Source organism: Nerophis ophidion, linkage group LG24 (genome assembly GCF_033978795.1).
Source record: "Nerophis ophidion isolate RoL-2023_Sa linkage group LG24, RoL_Noph_v1.0, whole genome shotgun sequence".
Taxonomy (NCBI): domain Eukaryota; kingdom Metazoa; phylum Chordata; class Actinopteri; order Syngnathiformes; family Syngnathidae; genus Nerophis; species Nerophis ophidion.
The window spans coordinates 36,580,632-36,608,033 of NC_084634.1; the positions used below are offsets into that span (position 1 = coordinate 36,580,632).

Genomic DNA, 27,402 nt, shown 5'->3' on the forward strand with positions numbered 1-27,402 from the left:
AAAGAGCTGTGTTGAAACACCTGCGCTGTTATCATGGCTATCAGGATGTGAGTGAACATGGCGGTGGTGATGTCAACATGCTTTACCTTGTCCTTCCTTTTCTTGTCCGGCTGGAGGACGTTTGACATGAGATGAAACAGGTTAGTCCCACTCGTAGGAAAACAATGAGTTGTTTATATGCACAGTATATGTGTATTAAGCACAGGTGTCAAAACTCAGGGCCCGGGGGCAAGATTTGGCCCCTCACATTAATTAATGTTGCTCGCGAAAGCCTGGAAATGATGTATAAGTTTGTGTCATTTTGACGGAAACATTTTTTTTATCGAAAATAATACATATCTACTGCATAGAACTACATATCTTTTTAATCCACAGGTGTCAAACTCAAGGCCGGGGAGGAGGGGGAAATCTGGCCCCGTCACATTATTTTATGTGGCCCACGAAAGCCTGGAAATAACATGCATTAATAAAAAGCTTAATCTTTTCTTACTAAATATATTTGTTCTTTCCCTTTTGAGATTAAAAATCACATGCTGCATGCAATTGTATCTTTTAAAATTCAATATCAAAAACAAAATATTACCATTTATTACAAAATTATTTTTTGTTAAAATGAAGATAAATACCGTACTTAAATATCTACTTGACTTTTGATTTATAAACAAATTGAGTGTAAAATTGACAATAGATTTTACGGTTTAATTCCGCCAACTTGATTTTTTTTTACCAAAAATTGTACATTAGTGCTGTTTTTTTCCATATACAATAAGACACTAAAACAAGACTTTACGATTTTGGGGACAAAAAGACCATGTGCCCTCAAGATAAATTGCACAATCTGCATGTATGCATGATTATTGCAATTAAAAAAAATTTTTTTTTTTATTAATCACATTAGTTAACTCATTATTTTGACTGCCCTAATATTTTTATACATTTTAGTAGGCCTAGAGCAAACCGAATGAAATACTTTAGTATTTTTCATCTCTATATATCCTAATAAAATGATTATTAAGATAAAATTGACAATAGCTTTTATGGTTAAATTTCGCCGTTTTGAGTATTTTACCGGAAAATCAACTTTAGTGCTGTTTTTCCCATATACAGTAAGACACTAAAACAAAACACGATTTTACGATTTTGGGGGCAAAAAGAGCATGTGCCCTCAAAATAAATTGCATACTTTGCATGTATGCATGATTATTGCGATTTAAAAAAAATTTTGGGGGGTTAATCACATGAGTTAACTAATTTTTGAAAGCCCTAATATTTATATACATTTTAGTAGGCCTACTGCAAACAGAATGGAATACTTCAGTATTTTTCATCACTATATATCATAATAAAAATGATTATTCAGATGAGTTGTTTATTATGCACAGTATATGTGTATTAACCACAGGTGTCAAGACTTAGGGGCAAAATTTGGCCCCTCACATTAATTAATATGGCTCGCGAAAGCCTGGAGAAAATGTGTAAATAAAGAACTTTATTTTTCTTAATGTATCAGTTTGTGTCATTTTGACAGAAAAAAAAAAATACCGAAAATAATATATATCTACTGCATAAAATGACATATCTTGTAAAACACAGGTGTCATACTCAATGCCCGTGGCCCAAATTTGGCCTGCCACATTTTTATGTGGCCTGCGAAAGCCTGGAAGAAATATGCATGAATAAAATGCTTAATCTTTTCTTACTAATTATATTTGTTCTTTCCCTTCTGACATTAAAAATCATGTACTGCATGCAATTGCATATCTTTTAAAATTCAATATGATCATGTATTATAAAATATTTTTTGTTAAAATAAAGATAAATACTGTACTTAAATATCTGCTTGACTTACGATTTCAAAACAAATTGAGTGTAAAATTGACAATAGATTTTACTGTTAAATTCCGCCGACTTTAATTTTTTAAGGTAAAATTAACTTAAGTGCTGTTTTTTTTCCATATACAATAAGACACTAAAACAATAAAACAAGATTTTATGGTTAAAAAACTGGCAGCTTTGTTGCTTGAAATTGACCCCTAAAACAGTGGTATAGTTTCTCCATTCCATTCAATTCATAAAACATTTTTATATGCTGTGTAAAAAAAACTCTGATTTTATTGACTGTACAATTCTGGTGACTGAGCTGTCAGTTTTTAAAGTAACATTAAAATATATATTTTTTCAGCTTATGTAAAAAATACATTGTTAATGTATTATATATGTATGTGTATATATATATGTATGTATATATATGTGTGTTTATATATATATATATATATGTGTGTGTGTGTGTGTATATATATATCCATCCATCCATCCATCCATTTTCTACTGCGTGTGTGTGTGTGTGTATATATATATGTGTGTATGTATGTATGTATATATATATCTATATATATATATATATATATATATATATATATATATGTGTGTGTGTATATATAAATGTATATTCATATATTACTCATTGTTAAAAGCGGCTCTCTGAGGGCAACCATAACTGTGATGTGGCCCTTTAATGAAAACGAGTTTGAAACCTTTGTTTTAAACTATAACAACTGGTCGTGCATTAAATGTATAGCCTTCAGTATTAGATTTTTAAATTATTTTTTTGTAAAAAGAAAATACTCGAATATCTGCTTGCTACCTTGACTTGGGATTTCTAATGATGTTGTCCATCATTTTGTATGTAAAAATGATGTAATATATCATCTATATATATATATATTGATCAGTTACAAGTGATCAATATTCACTGAAAACGAGTTTGACACCCGTGGTTTAAACAATATTAACAATAGCTAACTCATAATTAATTGCGATTAATCACAAGTAGTGTTTTTTTTTGTATCAGAATCAGAATAGTTTTTATGGCCATTGATTGAGAACGGGTTCACAAAGTAGGAATTTTTCTAGGTGCAATCGTATAACATAAAACACATAACCCAGAATAGGTAATAAAATAAGCGTATTTTTAATTAGTTGGGATGTTACGATGAGGGTTTTATGCTGCCGATTCTGATATCGATCATCTCATCCATGAGTGATACCAATATTGCTCACAGGTGTCAACTGGACTTTTTTCAAGTTACTTTTTGGTGAATGCTATTGACAGTTTTACAAACCCCGTTTCCATATGAGTTGGGAAATTGTGTTAGATGTAAATATAAACAGAATACAATGATTTGCAAATAATTTTCAACCCATATTCAGTTGAATGCACTACAAAGACAATATATTTGATGTTCAAACTCATGAACTTTATTTTTTTGCAAATAACTTAGAATTTCATGGCTGCAACACGTGCCAAAGTAGTTGGGAAAGGGCATGTTCACCACTGTGTTACATCACCTTTTCTTTTAACAACACTCAAACGTTTGGGAACTGAGGAAACTAATTGTTGAAGCTTTGAAAGTGGAATTCTTTCAATCAATCAATCAATGTTTACTTATATAGCCCTAAATCACTAGTGTCTCAAAGGGCTGCACAAACCACAACACAAACCACTACCACATCTTCGGTAGGCCCACATGTAGAGCTTCAGTCGTTCAACAGTCCGGGGTCTCCGCTGTCGTATTTTACGCTTCATAATGCGCCACACATTTTCCATGGGAGACAGGTCTGGACTGCAGGCGGGCCAGGAAAGTACCCGCACTCTTTTACTACGAAGCCGCGCTGTTGTAAAACGTGGCTTGGTATTGTCTTGCTGAAATAAGCAGGGTAACGTTGCTTGGATGCCAGCATATGTTGCTCCAAAACCTGTATGGACCATTCAGCATTAATGGTGCCTTCACATATGTGTAAGTTACCCGATCCGCCTCCGCTTGGGATGGTTTCCTGCTGGCTACGCTGTGAACGGGACTCTCGCTGCTGTGTTGGATCCGCTTTGGACTGGACTCTCGCGACTGTGTTGGATCCATTATGGATTGAACTTTCACAGTATCATGTTAGACCCGCTCGACATCCATTGCTTACCTCCTCTCCAAGGTTCTCATAGTCATCATTGTCACCGACGTCCCACTGGGTGTGAGTTTTCCTTTCCCTTATGTGGGCCTACCGAGGATGTCGTGGTGGTTTGTGCAGCCCTTTGAGACACTAATGATTTAGGGCTATATAAGTAAACATTGTTTGATACACCCCCATACCCTCACAGATGCTGGCTTTTGAACTTTGCGCCTATAACAATACGGATGGTTATTTTCCTCTTTGTTCTGGAGGACTCCACGTCCACTGTTTCCAAATATAATTTGAAATGTGGACTCGTCAGACCACAGAACACTTTTCCACTTTGCATCAGTCCATCTTAGATGAGCTCGGGCGTTTCAGGGTGTTGTTGGTAAATGGGTTTGGCTTTGCATAGTAGAGAGTTTTAACTGGCACTTACAGGTGTAGCGACCAACTGTAGTTACTGACAGTGGTTTTATGAAGTGTTCCTGAGCCCATGTGGTGATATCCTTTACACACTGATGTCGCTTTTTGATGCAACACCGCCTCAGGGATCAAAGGTCAGTAACATCATCGCTTACGTGCAGTGAACCTTTTGATGATTTTACGGACCGTAGATGGTAAAATCCCTAAATTCCTTGCAATTGCTTGTTGAGCAATGATGTTTTAAAACTTTTCGACAATTTTCTTACAAAGTGGTGACCCTCGCCCCATCCTTGTTTGTGAATTACTTAGCATTTCACGGAAGCTGCTTTTATACCCAATCATGGCACCCACCTGTTCCCAATTAGCCTGCACACCTGGGGGATGTTCCAAATAAGTGTTTGATGAGCATTCCTCAACTTTATCAGTATTTCTTGCCACCTTTCCCAACTTCTTGGTCACGTGTTGCTGGCATCAAATTCTAAAGTTAATGATTATTTGCACAAAAAAAAGTTTATCAGTTTGAACATCAAATATGTTGTCTTTGTAGCATATTCAACTGAATATGGGTTGAAAATGATTTGCAAATCATTGTATTCTGTTTATATTTACATCTAACACAATTTCCCAACTCATATAGAAACAGGGTTTGTAACAATATTAACACGATTTGAACTAGTTCCTTATTCTTTTTTTATCAAATGCAATTATTTGATCAAAACCAAAGGAAGCTCTTATATCCTCTGTCGTATTCAAACTTGTGGTTAACCTTTGTGGTTAGATTAGCTCTTGCATGCCTGCTCCTGGTTTGCTCTCGCTGTGTAACATGTTTAGTTTCGTCCTCAAGTGATAGGAAATTAATTTTACGTGGCGTAATGGAGGTGAGTATTATTAATTTTGGGGAACGGCACCAAACTGCACTGCAAAAACTGAAATCTAAGTAAGATGAAATATCTCAAATAAGGCTGATATTTGCTTATTTTCTGTCTGATGAGATAATTCTTCTCACTAAGCAGATTTTATGTTAGTGTTTTACTTGTTTTAAGTGTTTTGGTCCTAAATGATGTCAGTAAGATATTACAGCTTGTTGCTGAGATGTGATGACTATATTGAGTAAAACATGCTTTATAATTTTTTAGAGTAATAATTTCTTACTTTGAATGTTGATGTCTCCCTCCTACACACATGTAAGAGGGATGTGTGCTATGGCTATGAGTTGTTTTTCCCCTTGGCCTCAGTTTGGACCCCCTCTCCTGGGGCCAAGGCTTAGACGGATTTTATTTTCTCTCACCCTCCCCCCCATTGTTTACCTGTATCTCACCTTTCTTGTAAGGGGTGCCGGAAATTGTCAGACCCGTCAGCGATCCTGTTCTGCCTCCCTGTAATGTTTGATCCTGTTCTGTCTCCCTGTAATGTTTGATCTGGTTCTGTCTCCCTGTAATGTTTGATCCTGTTCTGTCTCCCTGTAATGTTTGATCTTGTTCTGTCTCCCTGTAATGTTTGATCCTGTTCTGTCTCCCTGTAATGTCTGATCCTGTTCTGTCTCCCTGTGATGTTTGATCCTGTTCTCTCTCCCTGTGATGTTTGATCCTGTTCTCTCTCCCTGTGATGTTTGATCCTGTTCTGTTTCCCTGTAATGTTTGATCCTGTTTTGTCTTCCTGTAATGTTTGATCCTGTTCTGTCTCCCTGTGATGTTTGATCCTGTTCTGTCTCCCTGTAATGTTTGATCCTCTTCTGTGTCCCTGTAATGTTTGATCCTGTTCTGTCTCCCTGTAGTGTTTGATCCTCTTCTGTCTCCCTGTAATGTTTGATCCTGCTCTGTCTCTCTGTGATGTTTGATCTTGTTCTGTCTCCCTGTGATGTTTCATCCTGTTCCGTCTGCCTGTGATGTTTCATCCTGTTCCGTCTGCCTGTGATGTTTCATCCTGTTCCGTCTCCCTGTGATGTTTCATCCTGTTCCGTCTCTCTGTAATGTTTGATCCTGTTCTGTCTCCCTGTAATGTTTGATCCTGTTCTGTCTCCCTGTAATGCTTGATCCTGTTCTGTCTCTCTGTAATGTTTGATCCTGTTCTGTCTCCCTGTAATGTTTGATCCTGTTCTGTCTCCCTGTGATGTTTGATCCTGTTCTCTTTCCCTGTGATGTTTGATCCTGTTCTGTTTCCCTGTAATGTTTGAACCTGTTCTGTTTCCCTGTAATGTTTGATCCTGTTCTGTCTCCCTGTAATGTTTGATCCTCTTCTGTGTCCCTGTAATGTTTGATCCTGTTCTGTCTCCCTGTAGTGTTTGATCCTCTTCTGTCTCCCTGTAATGTTTGATCCTGCTCTGTCTCTCTGTGATGTTTGATCTTGTTCCGTCTCCCTGTGATGTTTCATCCTGTTCCGTCTGCCTGTGATGTTTCATCCTGTTCCGTCTCCCTGTGATGTTTCATCCTGTTCCGTCTCTCTGTAATGTTTGATCCTGTTCTGTCTCCCTGTAATGTTTGATCCTGTTCTGTCTCCCTGTAATGCTTGATCTTGTTCTGTCTCCCAGTAATGTTTCATCCTGTTCTGTCTCCCTGTAATGTTTGATCCTCTTCTGTGTCCCTGTAATGTCTGATCCTGTTCTGTCTCCCTGTGATGTTTGATCCTGTTCTCTCTCCCTGTGATGTTTGATCCTGTTCTCTCTCCCTGTGATGTTTGATCCTGTTCTGTTTCCCTGTAATGTTTGATCCTGTTTTGTCTTCCTGTAATGTTTGATCCTGTTCTGTCTCCCTGTGATGTTTCATCCTGTTCTGTCTCCCTGTAATGTTTGATCCTCTTCTGTCTCCCTGTAGTGTTTGATCCTCTTCTGTCTCCCTGTAATGTTTGATCCTGCTCTGTCTCTCTGTGATGTTTGATCTTGTTCTGTCTCCCTGTGATGTTTCATCCTGTTCCGTCTGCCTGTGATGTTTCATCCTGTTCCGTCTGCCTGTGATGTTTCATCCTGTTCCGTCTCCCTGTGATGTTTCATCCTGTTCCGTCTCTCTGTAATGTTTGATCCTGTTCTGTCTCCCTGTAATGTTTGATCCTGTTCTGTCTCCCTGTAATGCTTGATTCTGTTCTGTCTCTCTGTAATGCTTGATCCTGTTCTGTCTCCCTGTAATGTTTGATCCTGTTCTGTCTCCCTGTAATGTTTGATCCTGTTCTGTCTCCCTGTAATATTTGATCCTCTTTTGTCTCCCTGTAATGTTTGATCCTCTTCTGTCTTCCTGTAATGTTTGATCCTGTTTTGTCTTCCTGTAATGTTTGATCCTGTTCTGTCTCCCTGTAATGTTTGATCCTGTTTTGTCTCCCTGTAATGTTTGATCCTCTTCTCTGTCCCTGTAATGTTTGATCCTGTTCTGTCTCCCTGTAGTGTTTGATCCTCTTCTGTCTCCCTGTAATGTTTGATCCTGCTCTGTCTCTCTGTAATGTTTGATCTTGTTCTGTCTCCCTGTGATGTTTCATCCTGTTCCGTCTCCCTGTGATGTTTCATCCTGTTCTGTCTCACTGTGGTGTTTGATCCTGTTCTGTCTCCCTGTAATGTTTGATCCTGTTCTGTCTCCCTGTAATGTTTGATCCTCTTCTGTCTCCCTGTACTGTTTGATCCTGTTCTGTCTCCCTGTAATGTTTGATACTGTTCTGTCTTCCTGTACTGTTTGATCCTCTTCTGTCTCCCTGTGATGTGTTATCCTCTTCTGTCTCTCTGTGATGTTTGATCCTGTTCTGTGTCCCTGTGATGTTTGGTCCTGTTCTGTCTTTCTGTGATGTTTGATCCTGCTCTGTCTCCCTGTAATGTTTGATACTGTTCCGTCTCTCTGTAATGTTTGATCCTGTTCTGTCTCCCTGTAATGTTTAATCCTGTTCTGTCTCCCTGTAATGTTTTGATACTGTTCTGTCTTCCTGTACTGTTTGATCCTCTTCTGTCTCCCTGTGATGTGTTATCCTGTTCTGTGTCCCTGTGATGTTTGGTCCTGTTCTGTCTTTCTGTGATGTTTGATCCTCTTCTGTCTCCCTGTAATTGTGCTGAAAATTTAAATTCCCCCTCGGGGATTAATAAATTATTTCTGATTCTGATTACTTCAAGCATGAAAAAAAAAATCATGATGCCGAGCGTCAAGATAATGGCACTAGCATTTACTCATTTAAAAATATTTTCCAACATATTGATTACCATGAATTGATTAACGTGGACCCCGACTTAAAAAAGTTGAAAAACTTATTGGGGTGTTACCATTTAGTGGTCAATTGTACAGAATATGTACTGTACTGTGCAATCTACTAATAAAAGTATCAATCAATCAAATTGAGCAAAAAGGTCAAAAAAAATTTCTACCAAGAAAAGTGCACTTATTAGTGAGACTATACTTATTTTAAGGTAGTTTTGGGTTTATTGAGGTTGGTTAATTTTACTTGTTTTGAAAAGTGTTGATCAACCGAATGTCCTTGTTCTGTTGTCAGATAATTTTGCTTAGTTCAAATAAAATACCACTCATTTTTGGGTTTTTTTTTTTCTTGTTTTTGAACACTGACATCTTGCAGTGAAAGCTTGTTAGACTTGAATACAAATGGGGCGTCAACTAGAGGGTGTCGGCGTTTGTGATCGGCATTAAAAAGGCCTCGATCGGCGATGGCGGTCACACACTTTTTCATGAAAATCGGCAGATACCGGTGGTTGGCGACCAATCTGCTCAACCATATTAATTAGTGTACCTTATCAAAATGTTCACCCAACATGGGACTGCAATTGGAAATATGCTAATGTTATTTTTTTAGAAAAAAAAACATTAGCAGTTTTTAACAGTTCAATACAACAAGCATTTTGCTGCCCTCTTTCTCCTGTTGTTGTATTTTTATACTTATATGCTATGGAGTAACGCAATATCCAGCTGTTTTTTTTTTATTATGGTGGATTATTCTTAGTCTTTGTATCGTAGTCTGACCATATTCTCCTGAGAGTCAGTGTCCACTGCAGTGGACATTTGTGTTGTATTCGTGAAATATGTCCACTGGAGACAACGCTGGTCTTCAGGAGGGTATAGTGTAACAAAGGAGGAAATAATTATTAAGGAATGGAAATACTGGATGACAAATACGATTACAAACTAGTGAAGTTGGCACGTTGTGTAAATGGTAAATAAAAACAGAATTCAATGATTTACAAATCCTTTTCAACTTACATTCAATTGAATAGACTGCAAAGACAAGATATTTAACGCTGGAACTGGTCAACTTTGTTACTTTTTGCAAGATATTACCTTGTTTGGAATTTGATGCCTGCAACATGTTTTTAAAAAAAAGCTGGCACAAGTGGCAAAAAAGACTGAGAAAGTTGAGGAATGCTCATCAAACACTTAGTTGGAACATCCCACAGGTGAACGGGCTAATTGGGTGCCATGATTGGGTATAAAAGCAGCTTCCATAAATTTGCTCAGTCATTCACAAACAAGGACGGAGCGAGGGTCCCTAATTTGTGAATAAATGCGTGAGCAAATTGCCGAACAGTTTAAGAAAAACATTCCTCAATGAGGTATTGCATGGAATTTAGGGATTTCACCATCTACGGTCTGTAATATCATCAAAATGTTCAGAGAAACCTGAGAAATCACCAAAAACCAACATTGAATGCCCGTGTCCTTCGAGCCCTCAGGCGGTACTACTCATGTCCGCCCTGAGATCGGCAGGTTGTGAGTTCAAACCCCGGCCGAGTCATACCAAAGACTATAAAACGGGACCCTGCTTGGCACTCAGCATCAAGGGTCGGAATTGGGGGTTATATCACCCAAATAATTATTTACGGGCGGGGCCACCGCTGCTGCTCACTGCTCCCCTCACCTCTCAGGGGGTGATCGAGGGTTATGGGTCAAATGCAGAGAATACTTTCGCCACACCTAGTGTGTGTGTGTGTGTGTGTGTGTGTGTGTGTGTGACAATCATTGGTACTTTAACTGCATCAAAAAGTGACATCAGTGTGTAAAGGATATCACCACATGGGCTCAGGAACACTTCAGAAAACCACTGTCAGTAACTACAGTTGGTCGGTACATCCGTAAGTGCAAGTTAAAACTCTACTATGCAAAGCCGAAGCCATTTATCAACAACACCCGGAAACGCAGACGGTTTCGCTGATTTTCAAATCATTGTATTCTGTTTTTATTTATGATTTACACAACGTGCCAACTTCACTGCTTTTGTTTTTTTTTTGTGGTTTCCCAACATTTTTAAATAAATGATAAATGGGTTGTACTTGTATAGCGCTTTTCTACCTTCAAGGTACTCAAAGCGCGGCAATATGAAAGTTTCATCCATCGTACGTTACAAACCTGCAAATGATCCGACCCGATGGCGTTCTCTGCTTCCCTGTTAAAGATGCATTCATCAATATGAACTCTTTGTGGTTTCAGTGGCAGATCAAGGTGACACCACGGCCTTACTCTGACGTGTTCCTGTTCTCGGAGAACACCCGGAGAATGAACTCCCCCTCCTCATGAGGCTGGAAGGTGGTGGGGATGACCACGTACTCCCCCGGGGGGAGTTTGAAGCGCTCCGTCACCTCCCGTAAGTTGATGTAGTTTTTGCATTTCTCCTTGGAGGCGGTGAACAGGAAGAAGTCCTTCTGCAGATGTTTATTCTGGCCGCACATCTGCAGAGGAAATGGAGTGGGAAAGACTTAAATATGTACTATAACCTTGTTGTAATGGTTTATTGTTTGCTTATCAATCAATCAATCAATCAATCAATGTTTATTTATACAGCCCTAAATCACAAGTGTCTCAAAGGGCTGCACAAGCCACAAAGACATCCTTGGTTCAGAGCCCACGTAAGGACAAGGAAAAATTCACAACCCAGTGTGATGCTAATGTGAATGACTATGAGAAACCTTGGAGAGGACCCCTCTTCTCTCTAGGGGAGACCGGATGGAATGGACGTCGAGTGGGTCTAGCATAATATTGTGAAAATCCAGTCCATAGTGGATCTAACATAATTGTGACAGTCCAGTCAATAGTGGATCTAACATATGTGAGAGTCCAGTCCATAGTGGATCTTACATAATATTGTGAGAGTCCAGTCCATAGTGGATCTAACATGATAGTGAGAGTCCAGTCCATAGTGGATCTAATATAATAGTGAGAGTCCAGTCCATAGTGGATCCAACATAATAGTGAGAGTCCCGTCCATAGTGGATCTAACATAATAGTGGGAGTCCAGTCCATAGTGGATCTAACATAATAGTGAGAGTCCAGTCTATAGTGGATCTAACATAATAGTGAGAGTCCAGTCTATAGTGGATCTAACATGAGAGTGAGAGTCCAGTCCATAGTGGATCTAACATAATAGTGAGAGTCCAGTCCATAGTGGATCTAACATAATAGTGTGAGGGTTCAGTCCATAGTGGATCTAACTTAATAGTGTGAGGGTTCAGTCCATAGTGGATCTAACATAATAGTGAGAGTCCAGACCATAATGGATCTAACGTAATAGTGAGAGTCCAGTCCATAGTGGATCCAACATAATAGTGAGAGTCCAGTCCATAGTGGATCCAACATAATAGTGAGAGTCCAATCCATAGTGGATCTAACATAATAGTGAGAGTCCAGTCCATAGTGGATCCAACATAATAGTGAGAGTCCAGTCCAAAGTGGATCCAACATAATAGTGAGAGTCAAGTCCTGAGCTTTCTGGAAATGTAAGTCCAGTAAGTCAGTTGTTTGAACAGTATTACAAACTTGCTCCTCCATGATGGCCATACCTCTTTTGGCACCTGTAAGGCAAACAAAAAAAGGACGGTCAACATATTGAAAGAGAGAGGTTGAGACCGCGTCACGTGATGTTTTACCTCATAGATGGAAAACCCGATGGTGAGGAACCTGGCCCCGATGCGCTTCTGCATGCGACGACCTTTCTGCATGAGAGCCACGACCACGGTGCAGAAGTCCTGCGGGTCCTCGGGGTCTTGGTCCTCGTAGAGCTGCAGGTGGTACTGAGGGTTTGTCCAAAATGTGTCTGTCAAGCACAAAACGGTGTGAATTGATTCTGACAATAAGTTAAAGAACTTTTTAACCGTGTTTAGAGCAGGGGTCAGCAACCTTTTTGAAACCAAGAGCTACTTCTTGGGTACTGATTAATGCGAAGGGCTACCAGTTTGATACACACTTAAATAAATTGCCAGAATTAGCCAATTTGCTCAATTTAACTTTAATAAATAAATCTATATATATATAAAAATGGGTATTTCTGTCCGTCATTCCGTCGTACATTTTTTTCCTTTTACGGAAGGTTTTTTTTGTCGAGAATAAATGATGAAAAAGACATTTAATCGAACGGTTTAAAAGAGGAGAAAACAGGAAAAAAATGTAAATTAAATTTTGAAACATAGTTTATCTTCAATTTCGACTCTTTAAAATTCAAAATTCAACAGAAAAAAAGAAGAGAAAAAGTAGCTAATTCGAATCTTTTGGAAAAAATTAAAAAATAATTTATGGAATTAGTAATTTTTCTTGATTAAGATTCATTTTAGAATTTTGATGACATGTTTTAAATAGGTCAAAATCCAATATGCACTTTGTTAGAATATATAACAAATTGGACCAAGCTATATTTCTAAGAAAGACAAATCATTATCTCTTCTAGATTTTCCAGAACAAAATTTTTAAAAGAAATTCTTTGAAATAAGATTTCAATTTGATTCTAAAGATTTTCTAAATTTGCCAGAATAACTTTTTTGAATTTTAATCATAAACAGTTTGAAGAAATATTTCACAAATATTCTTTGTCGAAAAAACAGAAGCTAAAATGAAGAATTAAATTAAAATGTATTTATGATTCTTTACAATAAAAAAATAAATTTACTTGAACATTGATTTAAATTGTCAGGAAAGAAGAGGAAGGAATTTAAAAGGTAAAAAGGTATATGTGTTTAAAAATCCTAAAATCATTTTTAAGGTTGTATTTTTTCTCTAAAATTGTCTTTCTGAAAGTTATAAGAAGCAAAGTAAAAATATAAAATAATTTATTTAAACAAGTGACGACCAAGTCTTAAAATATTTTCTTGGATTTTCAAATTCTATTTGAGTTTTGTCCGTCTTAGAATTAAAAATGTCGAGCAAAGCGAGACCAGCTTGCTAGTAAATAAATGCAATTTAAAAAATAGAGGCAGCTCACTGGCAAGTGCTGCTATTTGAGCTATTTTTAGAACAGGCCAGCGGGCTACTCATCTGGTCCTTACGGGCTACCTGGTGCCCGCGGGCTCCGCCTTGGTGACCCCTGCTTTAGGGTATTTTTTTTGCATCCCTTACCCGGGTGGTTTCTGCAGCCACCGGCTGAGCTGCCTCGCACCCAGCGGCCCTCGTTGACCGACACCGCCCAGCTGTGCCTCTCGTCGCCCTGCAGCGTGTCGGGGGTCAGGTTGCAGATCTCCAGCTTGGTGAAGTTCTTCTTGAAGTCGACAAAGGACATCCTGGGTGGGAGGAATGATCCAGGTAACATTACCTCGTTTTATCCCGATACCCTGGCCCGTAATGGCTTTGTCATAATCATATTGACCACCGAGCAGTCAAACTTTATTTGTTGGCACGTTGTTTAACCTTCCTCTTGTGTTAGCTTTCTGTTACCATCTCTTATGTTAACGGGTCGGTTTTGACCCATGTCTTAAATCAGCTGTAAAATACACTAAAAACAATTATCTATCATCCAATTTGTTTCTTGTCTCTTGGTTACCTTGTTAGGCTTCCTTATCCTTGAAAATATTGGTTTTAATATTTTTGGTTTGGGCCATTGGGCCTTATTTTTGTCAGTATACCCCTCGATTTAAATTTTTAAAAATGGTAAAACGAACCTCAAGAGAATCATATAAATAAAAAAAAGGTTGTTGTGTTACCTAACTATTACTAAGGGGTATTAGAACACATCTCCTAAATAAATGTGTTTTATTTATTTTTTAATTTTAAGAATTTTAACTATAGTAACATCTATGGTGTTAGGGGTCAATTTCGACCCATATATATTTACTTCAAGAAAAAGGCTAAAAAGTATTTTTTTCAGCAACAGAAATCCAACATCAAACAACAACCAATCAAGCAAATGAAACCAAGAGAAATAGATTACTAGTTCCAAAACTAATAAAAAAACAAAATCAGAGTGGCAAAAAGTGACACTTTTAGTGTCTGTCTTTTGTTTGTTTTTGTACAGGATAACAAGGTAAAATGAGAATCCACTAAAGCTCACATGATTGGGAGAGGAGCTGGCTGTCAGTGTGTTCAGTTTTGGCTCTTATCATTGCTTTATCATCTTATTTTTATAACTGGGTCGAAACCGACCCTAACAACACCAAGGGCATGTTTTCTACCAGAGCATTTTATAATTTAGTGAAAAAAATTAAAATGTTTTATTTTGTTGACAAAGAGGTTCCTGACAAAGTCAAAAAGCTTTGATGCAAAAAAATAAATGTATGTGGTGTTGGTGTTTTTATGCATTTAAAAACTAAAACGGGTCGGTGCCGACCCTAACACAAGACGAAGGTTAAATCTTAAATAAAAACAGAACACAATGATTTGCAAATCCTTTTCAACTTCTATTCAATTGAATAGACTGTAAATTCAAAATATGTAATGCTTGATCTGAGAAACATTTTTGTTGTTGTTGAGAATAATCATTAACTTATAATTTAATTGCAGCAACACATTGCAAAAAAGTGGCATTTTTACCACTGTGTTACATGGCCTTTCCTTTTATCAACACTCGGAACTGAGGAGACCGATATTTGAGGCTTTTCAGATGGAATGGTTTCCCATTCTTGCTTGATGTACAGCTTAAGTTGTTCAACAGTCCCGGGTCTCCGTTGTGGTGTTTTAGGCTTTATAATACGCCACACATTTTCAATGGGAGACAGGTCTGGACTACAGGCAGGCCAGTCGAGTACCCGCGCTCTTTTACTATGAAGCCACGCTGTTGTAACACGTGGCTTGGCATTGTCTTGCTGAAATAAGCAGGGGCGTCCATGCTTGGATGGCAACATATGTTGCTGCAAAACCTGTGTGTACCTTTCAACATTATTGGTGCCAGTGCGCCTTATAATCCGGTGCGCCTTATGGTCTGGAAAATACGGTATTTAAAAATGATTTCTAAAATTAAACATTACTAATAAATAGAGATGTGTGATAATGGCTTTTCTGCCGATATTCCGATATTGTCCAACTCTTAATTATTCTTTACCGATATATACAGTCATGGAATGAACACATTATTATGCCTAATCTTGTTGTGATGCCCCGCTGGATGCATTAAACAATGTAACAAGGTTTTCCAAAATAAATCAACTCAAGTTATGGAAAAAAGTGCCAACATGGCACTGCCATATTTATTATTGAACTCTTAAACTGCATTATTTTTTTTTAACATGCCTCAAAACAGCAGCTTGGAATTTGGGACATGGTTTCGCAGAGACCCACTACAACTATGGGACGTGCTATACTTTGACTTACACAAAGTGCATTATTTTTCATTTTCTTTAAACATGCCTCAAAACAGCGACAAAAACAATGAAGGCACACAGCTTCAGTCCAGAGTATACTAGAGTAATAAGTAAACAATAACATAGTCCTCCTTTATGCAAGACTGCCTGGCATACTGTATAACAGGAAATTATAAACTGGGCTCAATCTGTCCTGCTCTAACATATTTGTATGAGTTACACAAATGTTCTGCAAGCTAGTGGTGAGTGCTTGAAGTGGCCTAGCAGTCAGTCAGAGCTTCTGAAATGCTGCGTTGACACAGGGCACCGTCGTTCATTGCAAGCTGCTAAGTGTGGGCCATGCAGGGCAGGCTAGCCACACCAAACTCCATTGCAGCTTTTGCCATACTGCGTGCCTTGTCCCTGACCACAACATGGGCTTTCGCCTTGAGGTGGTTTTTGTTGTATTTTTTTTTCTCTCGACGGAGTCTTTCAGTAATGCGGACGTTGTACCGATCCGTTGTGGTGAAGAAGGAGCTGAGCCGGAAGACAAAGCTCTCAATTTACCGGTCCATCTACGTTCCCATCCTCACCTATGGTCATGAGCTTTAGGTCATGACATAAAGGATAAGATCACGGGTACAAGCGGCTGAAATGAGTTTTCTCCGCCGTGTTGCGGTGCTCTCCCTTAGAGATAGGGTGAGAAGCTCTGCCATCCGAGAGGAGCTCAAAGTAAAGCCGCTTCTCCTCCACATCGAGAGGAGCCAGATGAGGTGGTTCGGGCATCTGGTCAGGATGCCACCCGAACGCCTCCCTAGGGGGGTGTTTCGGGCACGTCCGCCCGGTAGGAGGCCACGGGGAAGACCCAGGACACATTGGGAAGACTTTTTCTCCCGGCTGGCCTGGGAATGCCTCGGGATCCCCCGGGAAGAGCTGGACGAAGTGGCTGGGGAGAGGGAAGGTTGTTCTTCCCTGCTTAGGCTGCTGCCCCCGCGACCCGACCTCGGATAAGCGGAAGAAGATGGAACAAAAAAAAAATGGAGTCTTTAAGCGACAACTGCGTGGTACTACTTTTTTTCGCTGTTTGCTTTTCATCCATCTTCGGCTTGTATTCATCGTGTATCTCATTATGATTCTTGAAGAAGCGGGAGATCAAATTGCTCGTCTTAAAGGAAGACGTCTTGGTTCCTCCTCGCATAACCAACTTGTTGCAGTCATTGCTAATTGCCAATTTTTTTTAACGGTCAGAGACACTTTAAAATAATCCCAAACCATCGACATGGTGTCGTTAGTCAGTCACTGAGCGAGCTCGTTTGTTAACCACGGCTACAGCACCGGCAACAACACACTCTTGTTGTTGTTATGTTCCGCCCGCGGCGGTTTGATGAGGTCATCAAGTTTTGCCAGTAAACCTCTCATCCTGCAGTCGTGCTGCAACTCCTGTGTTGTGTGAGAGGAGAGGGGAGGGGCTGCTTCTGTACCACTCCGTACAGCTGCGTTTGGAAAAGTCATGAATTTTACTTTTTGAATCCGATCCCGATCATTTCCGATATTACATTTTTTAAAGCATTTATCAGCCGATAATATCGGCAGTCCTAAATTATTGGACATCTCTAGTAATAAATGAATAAAAACACGACATATAAGTAGTAGTAATATTGGCAAGTAATTAGATTGTGTCCGTCCATACACAATGTTAAAACAGGAGCATTTAATTCACTTTTTCCCATACAAGACTGACCATTGAATTAATAATAACGACCACAACGATACCATTACTATATTAACAATAACAGTAACAATAATAGTACTTATATATTGACAGTCATCCACAGATTTACCCGGGGATATTTTTTTTTAAAGCATATTCTTCATTTTTTGGTCCTAAATGAAGCGTTTTCAAGCATGACTAAATGAACTAAAAGTATCAGCGCTGCAGTTGCACAGTACCAAACCAATCAAAGCACACTGTTCAGTATCTGTCAGGCTTTCCCCTGACAGTTTGTCTATGTTTTAGTTTTTTCCTCTGCATTCGTCTTTCCTCTGTGTTTGGTATATCCTGTCTTTAGTTCCTGTCTAGTGCTGTTATTTTGTCAGCTTCCTGTCTTGTTCCCTGAGCGCTGTGTTCCTCCTCAGCTGCGGCTGATTGGCACCTGGCCACACCTGTTGCCAATCAGCCTGCTCCTATTTGTACCTGCTTTGTCTTGTGTCAGTTGCTGGATCATTGTAATGTCATTTGTATTGTCGTTGCCACATGTCGCTCTTATCGTGTCGTTTTGATTTCAGCTATTACCTGTCGTGCTACATCTTGTCCTGGTCGTCGTAGCGGTAAGCTGTTTTTGTTAGCCATAGCTATTTCCAGTTTTTCTGTTTGTTATCCTCTAGCTTCCATGCTAAAGTTCCTTTTTGTTTCTTGTTAGCTTCTATGCTAAAGGCCTTTAGTTTTTTATCCGCCCACATGCGCGCTTTTGGTTTGAACCCTTTGTTTGGTTATGTCTTAGTATTTATATTAAAATCCTGTTTGTTCACTCCATGCCTGCCTCCATCTCTGCATCTTGGGGTTCGTCAACAAATACCCTTGACAGTATCGGGGCCACCGATTGGCTCAACTTCAAACAGCATTACTACATTGGATTAAAAGAGTGTAAAAGGTGTTATTTCATGTCCAGAGGGCTCTTGTAATGGTTAAAACCCTATTTAGAAGGTTTTATTTTATGTTCTGGCTATGAAAACATTTCATATATAATTCGTATTTTTTGGACTATAAGTCGCGTTTTTTTTTTCATAGTTTGGCCGGAGCGACTTATGTGTGAAATTATTAACACATTACCGTAAAATATCAAATAATAATATTTATCTAATTCGCGGACGAGACGAAGAAAATGTCAGCAATCGTCACACACACGTCAACCAATCAGAGTTCGGCGGGGGAGGGTCATGGCAGAAGTGCATTGTGGGTCATGGAATGCTAACTGCTATATATGCTATATGCTACTGCCGTAGCTATTAAAATGGATCATTTCATCGTTGGCGGTAACTTATAAATACTGAGAAGCGCTGAATAAAAATGGCAGCGAAAAGGAAATCATGTACTGCAAATCACAAGCTGGACGTAGTGAAATATGCAGCAGAAAAGAATAAGAGGAAGCGGCGCATGCCTTTGAAGTTGGCAGAGTTGTTTAGAAGCGACATCGAGGAAGAAAATTTCATGGGATTCATGGATTAGGAGTGACAGATAGTTTGGTAAAGGTATAGCATGTTCTATATGTTATAGTTATTTGAATGATTCTTACCATAATATGTTAGGTTAACATAGCAGTTGGTTATTTATGCCTCATATAACCTACACTTATTCAGCCTGTTGTTCACTATTCTTTATTTATTTTAAATTGCCTTTCAAATGTCTATTCTTGGTGTTGGATTTTATCAAATAAATTCCCCCCCTAAAATGCGACTTATACTCCAGTGCGACGTATATATGTTTTTTCCTTCTTTATTATGCATTTTCGGCCGGTGCGACGTATACTCCAGAGCGATTTATAATCCGAAAAATACGGTATATGGTTACTACTTTGCCGAAATTAATTAATCACGGTTAACAGCAATAAGTAAGGGACAGTGTTAATTTTGTTGATGAAAAATTTTCGTCAAAGTTATCGTCAACGACCTTTTTTTTCTGACTAAAACAAGACAATAACTAAATAAAAAATAATTTACGTGGACTAAGACGATGACGAGGTTTATTGACGTATTCGTCAACGAATAAAAACGAGACGAAAATGTCTGCCAGAGACGAGATCCAATCGGAACTCATTTCATTAGGAAGAGGCAGGAGGAGTTGGGAAGAGAACCAATAAGAGCGACGTGGTAAGAAAGTTACGTAAACGTGGTTTGCATTTGAGACTGACTGTGCTGCAGAAGACAACATGTCAATGCCGGGGAGGAAGAGGAGAGAGGACATATGGCAAAATTTTATATTTGACGTTAAACATAAGAAGACGCAGTGTAAGAAATGCAGCGCGAGGATCCCATCCATCCATTTTCTACCGCTTATTCCCTTTCGGGGTCGCGGGGGGCGCTGGCGCCTATCTCAGCTACAATCGGGCGGAAGGCAGGGTACACCCTGGACAAGTCGCCACCTCATCGCAGGGCCAACACAGATAGACAGACAACATTACGGGGAAAAACACAACAAACTTGAAGCGACATTTACAGTCGAATCACCCCGAAATCCACACACAGGTAAGCATTTTCCACAACATACAACCCACTCGACGTTATCCCGTTTATTACACGGCTTACTTGTGAAATACTAAATTTGAGACATGATTTTCATCAAAATACGACTTGTATCGGTGATTTTTCTGCTGTTTTGCTTTGACTTTCAGAAATTGAAGGGAAAGTTTACATATTACCCTTTAGTCGACTAAATCTACTGTAGTTTTCGTCGACTATAATCTTATGATATTTCGTACACTAAAACTAGACTAAAACTAAAACAATTTAAATAACTAAATTATGACTAAAACTAAATTACATTTTAGTCAAAAGACTATGACTAAAACTAAGTAAAATTTTGCTGTCAAAATTAAAACTGGTGAGGGACCACTGTATTGTGCATTTTTATGGAGATATAAACACATATCTGACATAAACACATATCTTTTCGACTCACCAGAATTCACTTTCCTCAACAGTCTGTTTCTTCAGATTGTCCTTGTCCGCAATAGATAGAGTGGACCATTCCTTAGATCTGTGGAAGTACATGAAAAATGTAGTGGAAAATTACTGTCCTAGGGTTACCTCCAAACTAAATGCATTGGGAGGGACACGACATAAGAGGTCAAGTCACCCTAAACATTGGACAGTTATATAAATTGTTATGCTACAAATCAGGCCGTCATGGAGTGTATAAATAAGAGGGGAAGACCAAGCCTGGTGTGCGCTCTTTCTTAATTCCTTCACGAGGGCTCACCATCTTTCGTCTCCAGAGACATTGTCTGTGTAAACATGTTGATTCAATCCAACTTTGTACTATTTGATTGTTAGTAATTAAAACTGTTGTAACAAACTCTCTCTTGTTCCCGTTTAAGATTCAGCATTTCCACCACATAAAATTGGCGTCACGAACAGGATGACTTTTCAACCACATCAAATTGGCGTCCCTGTACAGGCCACCACAAAAAATTGGCGTCACCAACAGGATGTGGTGGAAATGCCGAATCTTACACAGCAACAATAGAGAGTTTGTTACAACAGTTTTAATTACTCACAATCAGATAGTACAAAGTTGGATTGAATCAATATGTTTACACAATGTCTCCGGAGACGAAAGATGGTGAGCCCTCGTGAAGGAATGAAGAAAGAGCGCACACCAGGATTGGTCTTCCCTTCTTATTTATACACTCTAAGATGGCCTGATTTGTAGCATAACAATTTATTTTAGTTTGGAGGTAAAGAAAAGAAAGAAGTGGAGTGTGCATTCATTTGCAATATTTATTAAGATAATAGCGCGTATTTATACTTATATGAATTTCTAACTTGAGTCAGCCATATTTGTCATTTATTCAATATAAGAATTGAGTATACAAAACCAGCTGGGAATGTTATATATTATGGGCACAAACGTTTTTTCCAGACTTTACTTTGGGCTCCAGGGTCCTTTCCAGAGCACCTGTCCCCAGGGGTTACGCAGGCGAATCAGGCGCATCCTCCTGTCCTTTGCAACCTCGTCACACTAGAAACAACACGGTTCTCCATAACTGTGTATTTATATTCATATACTGTATATATGGGTGTACCTCCTCCAGGGCTATGATGGAGTACGCGTGCCCCCGGATGAGACCAAGTTCAGTGCGGGACTCCATTTCACTGGCTGAGGTCACCTGGCAGGTACATGATGAGGTGAGATGCATTGTTTATTTGTTTGTTAGCATGATAAAGCAAAAAAAAAAAAATCACATCTGTTTCCAATGCAACATTGTAAAAGGGAGTAAAGGTTGGTGCAAGTCTGGATAAAAATGCAGAAAGGGGTTTGCAATAAATGTATTTTATTTTTATTACTCTATTTTCTATTTTCACTCTGCATGCTGTGCTGATAATACAAAACCCAAAACCAGTGAAGTTGGCACTAATGTGTAAATGTTCAATAAAATCATAATAATAATCAATGATTGGCAAATCTTTTTCAACTTATATTCAATTGAATAGACTGCATAGACAAGATATTTAATGTTCACACTGAGAAACTTAATTATTTTTTTTTAGAATTAACGGCAGCAACACATTGCAAAGAAGGGGCATTTTTACCACTGTGTTACATGGCCTTTCCTTTTAAAAACACTCTGGAGACCAATTTTTGAAGCTTTTCAGGAGGAATTCTTTCCCATTCTTGCTTGATGCACAGCTTAAGTTGTTCAAAAGTCCGGGGTCTCCGTTGTGGTATTTTAGGCTTCATATTGCACCACACATTATCAACTACAGGCAGGCCAGTCTAGTACCTGCGCTCTTTTACTTCGAAGCCACGCTGTCGTAACACGTGGCTCGGTATTGTCTTGTTGAAATAAGCAGGGGCGTCCACGACAATGTTGCTTGGATGGCAACATATGTTGCTCCAAAAACCTGTATGAACCTTTCAGCATTACTGAAGATGTGTAAGTTACCCATGCCTTGGGCACGGATACACCCCCATACCATCACAGATGCTGGCTTTTCAACTTTGTGCCGAGAACAATCCGGATGGTCCTTTTCCTCTTTGTTCCGGAGGACACGACGTACACAGTTTCCAAAAACAATTTGAAATGTGGACTCGTCAGACTACAGAACACTTTTCCACTTTGCATCAGTCCATCTTGGATGACCTGGGGGCCAGCGAAGCCGGCGCCGTTTCTGGGTGTTGTTGATAAATGACTTTTGGTTTGCACAGTAGAGTTTTAACTTGCACTTAAAAATGTAGCGACGAACTGTAGTTACTGACAGTGGTTTTCTGAAGTGTTCCTGAGCCCATGTGGTGATATCCTTTACACACTGATGTCGCTTTTTGATGAGGTACCGCCTGAGGGATCGAAGGTCATGGGCATTCAATGTTACGTGCAGTGATTTCTCCAGATTCTCTGAACCTTTTGATGATATTACGTACCGTAGGTGGTGAAATCCCTAAATTTTTGCAATAGCTCGTTGAGAAATATTGTTCTTAAACTGTTGGACAATTTTCTTAGGCATTTGTTGACAAAGTGATGACTCTCGCCCCCTTCTTTGTTTGTGAGGGACTGAGCATTTCATGGAAGCTGCTTTTATATCCAAACATGGCACATACCTGTTACCAAATGAGCCTGTTTACCTGTGGGAAGTTCCAAATAAGTGTTTGATGAGCATTCCTCGACTTTCTCAGTCTTTTTTGCCACTTGCGCCAGCTTTTTTGAAACATGTTGCAGGCATCCAATTCCAAACGAGCTAATATTTGCATAAAATGACAAAGTTTACTAGTTTGAACGTTCAATATATCTTGTCTTTGCAGTCTATTCAATTGAATATAAGTTGAAAGGGATTTGCAAATCATTGTATTCTGTTTTTATTTACCATTTACACGATGTGCCAACTTCACTGCTTTTGGGGGTTGTATTACCGTCTTGTATGGCGCTATTGTTTTGTTAGTATTTCCTGTTTGGTGCCTGTTTGATGCAGCACCTTTAAACGGTGTTCCTTGTCCTACCAGCACACCTGATCCACGTTGGTAATTAGTTCTATTTATTTCTACCTTGTTCCCTCCTTAAGTGCTGGTTCCTTATCTATATGCCATAGTGTTCTGTTGCTTTTTGAGTTTGTGCTAGACTTTAATTACTTTTTCTTCTGCCTGGTACCTAAATATTACGATATAGTCATTTTCTATATCGCACAGAGACAAACTCGCGATATATCGCCCAGCCCTACTGGTACCTAACTAAACAACCTTCTGCCTGCACATCGCTTGTCTTCTCTGCATCCTGGGATCACACAAAAAGCTGCTATGCGCCATAACTCTGTATACAGTATGCAGTACGCCCACGAGAATATTACATTTTAACGTAAACTAAACAGAATTATTTTGTCGTTGCGATCCAACCGTACTCCAAAAATGTTGTCCTCGGTCCTCCGCCACGAGTCGGGACGAGCAGAGCACTTACATCAATGGAGCAGCCCATCAGAGAGCCTCTCTGCAGGGCCTTCCTCATGATGTGGTAGAGCTCCGTCGGGGCCTCGGATAACTCAAAGAACTCAGTGACTCCTCCAGTGAAGTCCTCCATGGCTTCCAGGGTATTCCCTCCTCTCAGGGCCTCATAGGAGCCGTTCAGCCTGAATGAAGGACATAGGAGTCAATGCTTTGGACACATCCTTCCAAAGGAGCTTATTCCTCTTACTTGGCGTAAGCTTTTTCCAAAAGCGCACTCCAGTACTCGTTCTTTCGGAAAGACTTGGTGAACACCAGCCGGTTGTTGCAGGTGGGGATGCGGTCGTCGACGACCACGTCGATCCATTCGCCGTAACGCCAGAACTGAAGGCGTATAATGTCTTGGAATTACAAACCCCGTTTCCATATAAATTGGGAAATTGTCTTAGATGTAAATATAAACGGAATACAATGATTTGCAAATCCTTTTCAACCCATATTCAGTTGAATATGCTACAAAGACAACATATTTGATGTTCAAACTCATAAACTTTATTTTTTTTTGCAAATAATAATTAACTTAGAATTTCATGGCTGCAACATGTGCCAAAGTAGTTGGGAAAGGGCATGTTCACCACTGTGTTACATCACCTTTTCTTTTAACAACACTCAATAAACGTTTGGGAACTGAGGAAACTAATTGTTGAAGCTTTGAAAGTGGAATTATTTCCCATTCTTGTTTTATGTAGAGCTTCAGTTGTTCAACAGTCGGGGGTCTCCGCTGTCGTATTTTACGCTTCAAAATGCGCCACACATTTTCGATGGTCTGGGAAAAAAACCTGCACTCTTTTTTTCACGAAGCCACGCTGTTGTAACATGTGCTGAATGTGGCTTGGAATTGTCTTGCTTATATAAGCAGGGGCGTCCATGAAAAACACAGCGCTTAGATGGCAGCATATGTTGTTCCAAAACCTGTATGTACCTTTCAGCATTAATGGTGCCTTCACGGATATGTAAGTTACCCATGCCTTGGGCACTAATGCACCCCCATACCATCACAGATGCTGGCTTTTCAACTTTGCATCGATAACAGTCTGGATGGTTCGCTTCCCCTTTGGTCCGGATGACACGATGTAGAATATTTCCAAAAACAATATGAAATGTGGACTTGTCAGACCACAGAACGCTTTTCCACTTTGCATCAGTCCATCTTAGATGATCTCGGGCCCAGAAAAGGCGACATTTCTGGATGTTGTTGATGAATAGCTTTTGCTTTGCATAGTAGAGTTTTAACTTGCACTTACAGATGTAGCGGCCAACTGTATTTAGTGACAGTGGTTTTCTGAAGTGTTCCTGAGCCCATGTGGTGATATCCTTTACAGATTGATGTTGGTTCTGATATAGTGCCGTCTGAGGGATCGAAGGTCATGGTTGTTCAATGTTGGTTACGCTTACGTGGAGTGATTTCTCCCGATTCTCTGAACCTTTTGATGATATTATGGACCGTAGATGTTGAAATCCCTACATTTCTTGCAATTGCACTTTGAGAAACGTTGTTCTTAAACTGTTTGACTATTTGCTCACGCAGTTGTGGACAAAGGGGTGTACCTCGCCCCATCCTTTCTTGTGAAAGACTGAGCATTTTTTGGGAAGCTGTTTTTATACCCAATCATGGCACCCACCTGTTCCCAATTAGCCTGCACACCTGTGGGATGTTCCAAATAAGTGTTTGATGAGTATTCCTCAACTTTATCAGTATTTATTGCCACCTTTCCCAACTTCTTTGTCACGTGTTGCTGGCATCAAATTCTAAAGTTAATGATTATTAGCAAAAAAAAAAAAAGTTGATCAGTTTGAACATCAAATATGTTGTCTTTGTAGCATATTCAACTGAATATGGGTTGAAAATTATTTGCAAATCATTGTATTCTGTTTATATTTACATCTAACACAATTTCCCAACTCATATGGAAACGGAGTTTGTAGATTCCTCATTTGATTTATGTCACGATGAAAGAGTACGTATCGTTGCATTATACGCCAGCGGTCATACAAACTTACCTGGAAATGGAAGATGCCCGCATAGTTCTCCGTGAAGCTCTGATCGTGGGGGATAACTCTGTGGAGGAGCTTCTCGTTCAGCGTCAGACAGGCGATGGCGGCGAGTAGCCAGCAGTCGCCTGTCGGCAACAGATTGAGACATCCAATGAGAGGCCGCGTAGACCATACTTGCCAACCTTGAAACCTCCGATTTCGGGAGGTGGGGCGAGGGGCGTGGTGGGGGGCGTGGTTAAGAGGGAAGGGGTATATTTACAGCTATCCATCCATCCACTTTCTACCGCTTATTCCCTTTGGGGTGGCAGGGGGCGCTGGTGCCTATCTCAGCTACAATCGGGCGGAAGGCAGTGTACACCCTGGACAAGTCGCCACCTCATCGCAGTAGGTGTAGAAATCTTTATTTATAATTGGTGCACTTGTTTCTTTTTCAACAAGTTTTTAGTTATTTTTATATATTTGTTTCCAAACAGTTCAAGAAAGACCACTACAAATGAGCAATATTTTGCACTGTTATACAATTTAATAAATCATAACTGATGACATAGAGCTGTATTTTACTTCTTTATCTTTTTTTCTTCCAACCAAAAATGCTTTGCTCTGATTAGGGCAGGGGTGCCCATTACGTCAATCGCGAGCTACCAGTCGACCACGGGGGGTGTGTAAGTCGATCTCGAGCCAGGCTTTTAAATAAAATAGACCTAAAAATTAGTGATCATCAATCTTCACCAAGACATCACTTAAATGACATTCACGGTACCGGAGGGTCTTGTGAGATGACGCTGGCTGCTGCAAGATCATTATTATGAAAATATGACCGAGAGGAAGGCGAGAAACACTTTTTATTTCAACAGACTCTCGCGCCGTACCTTCCGTCAAAACTCTAAAGGCTGACTGCACATTTCCTATCTTCACAATAAAAGCCCTGCTTCATGCTGCCTGCGCTAACTAAATACAGAGTCTCGGAAAACTGGCGTGCACAAGCGATCCCTCAGAGAGCTGGCGTGCACATCACTTGTGCACGCCAGCTTTCCGAGACTCTTATTTTGTTAGCGCAGGCAGCATGAAGCAGGGCTTTTATTGTGAAGATAGGAAATGTGCATTCGGCCCTTAGAGTTTTGACGGAAGGGACGGCGCGAAAGTCTGTTGAAATAAAAAGTGTTTCTCGCCTTCCTCTCTGTCATTTTTTCATAATAATGAACTGGCAGCAGCCAGCGTCATCTCACAAGACCCTCGGGTGCCGTGAATGTCAATCAAGCAAGCTACGGAATTTGCCGCCAATGTTTTTCTTGTAAAGTGTATGGAAACTGGATGAATTAGATGCCAAAAACCAACCACTTTCATGTGGTATTGTACAGAAAGGACAACTTTTTTTCTCCTCCATTTGAAA

General features: G+C 39.6%; 1 protein-coding gene across 4 annotated transcripts in view; it reads right to left on the reverse strand.

Moving 5' to 3' along the window:
* LOC133542305 (calpain-3-like) overlaps window positions 1-27,402 on the reverse strand; it is a 69,022-nt gene that overhangs the window by 14,692 nt on the left and 26,928 nt on the right. For 2 of the 4 annotated variants that reach the window (XM_061886305.1, XM_061886303.1), the window contains exons 3-14: window positions 26,019-26,137; window positions 24,208-24,341; window positions 23,974-24,142; window positions 21,613-21,696; window positions 21,457-21,548; window positions 20,487-20,564; window positions 13,659-13,819; window positions 12,200-12,366; window positions 12,113-12,124; window positions 10,797-11,005; window positions 10,686-10,722; window positions 87-110 (exon numbers count right to left, since the gene is read on the reverse strand). In XM_061886305.1, coding sequence (XP_061742289.1) covers window positions 87-110; window positions 10,686-10,722; window positions 10,797-11,005; window positions 12,113-12,124; window positions 12,200-12,366; window positions 13,659-13,819; window positions 20,487-20,564; window positions 21,457-21,548; window positions 21,613-21,696; window positions 23,974-24,142; window positions 24,208-24,341; window positions 26,019-26,137 — 1,286 coding nt within the window. Of the gene's footprint in view, window positions 1-86; window positions 111-10,685; window positions 10,723-10,796; window positions 11,006-12,112; window positions 12,125-12,199; window positions 12,367-13,658; window positions 13,820-20,486; window positions 20,565-21,438; window positions 21,549-21,612; window positions 21,697-23,973; window positions 24,143-24,207; window positions 24,342-26,018; window positions 26,138-27,402 lie in introns of those variants that run through there. The other 2 variants (XM_061886304.1, XM_061886306.1) reach the window with 2 other exon arrangements.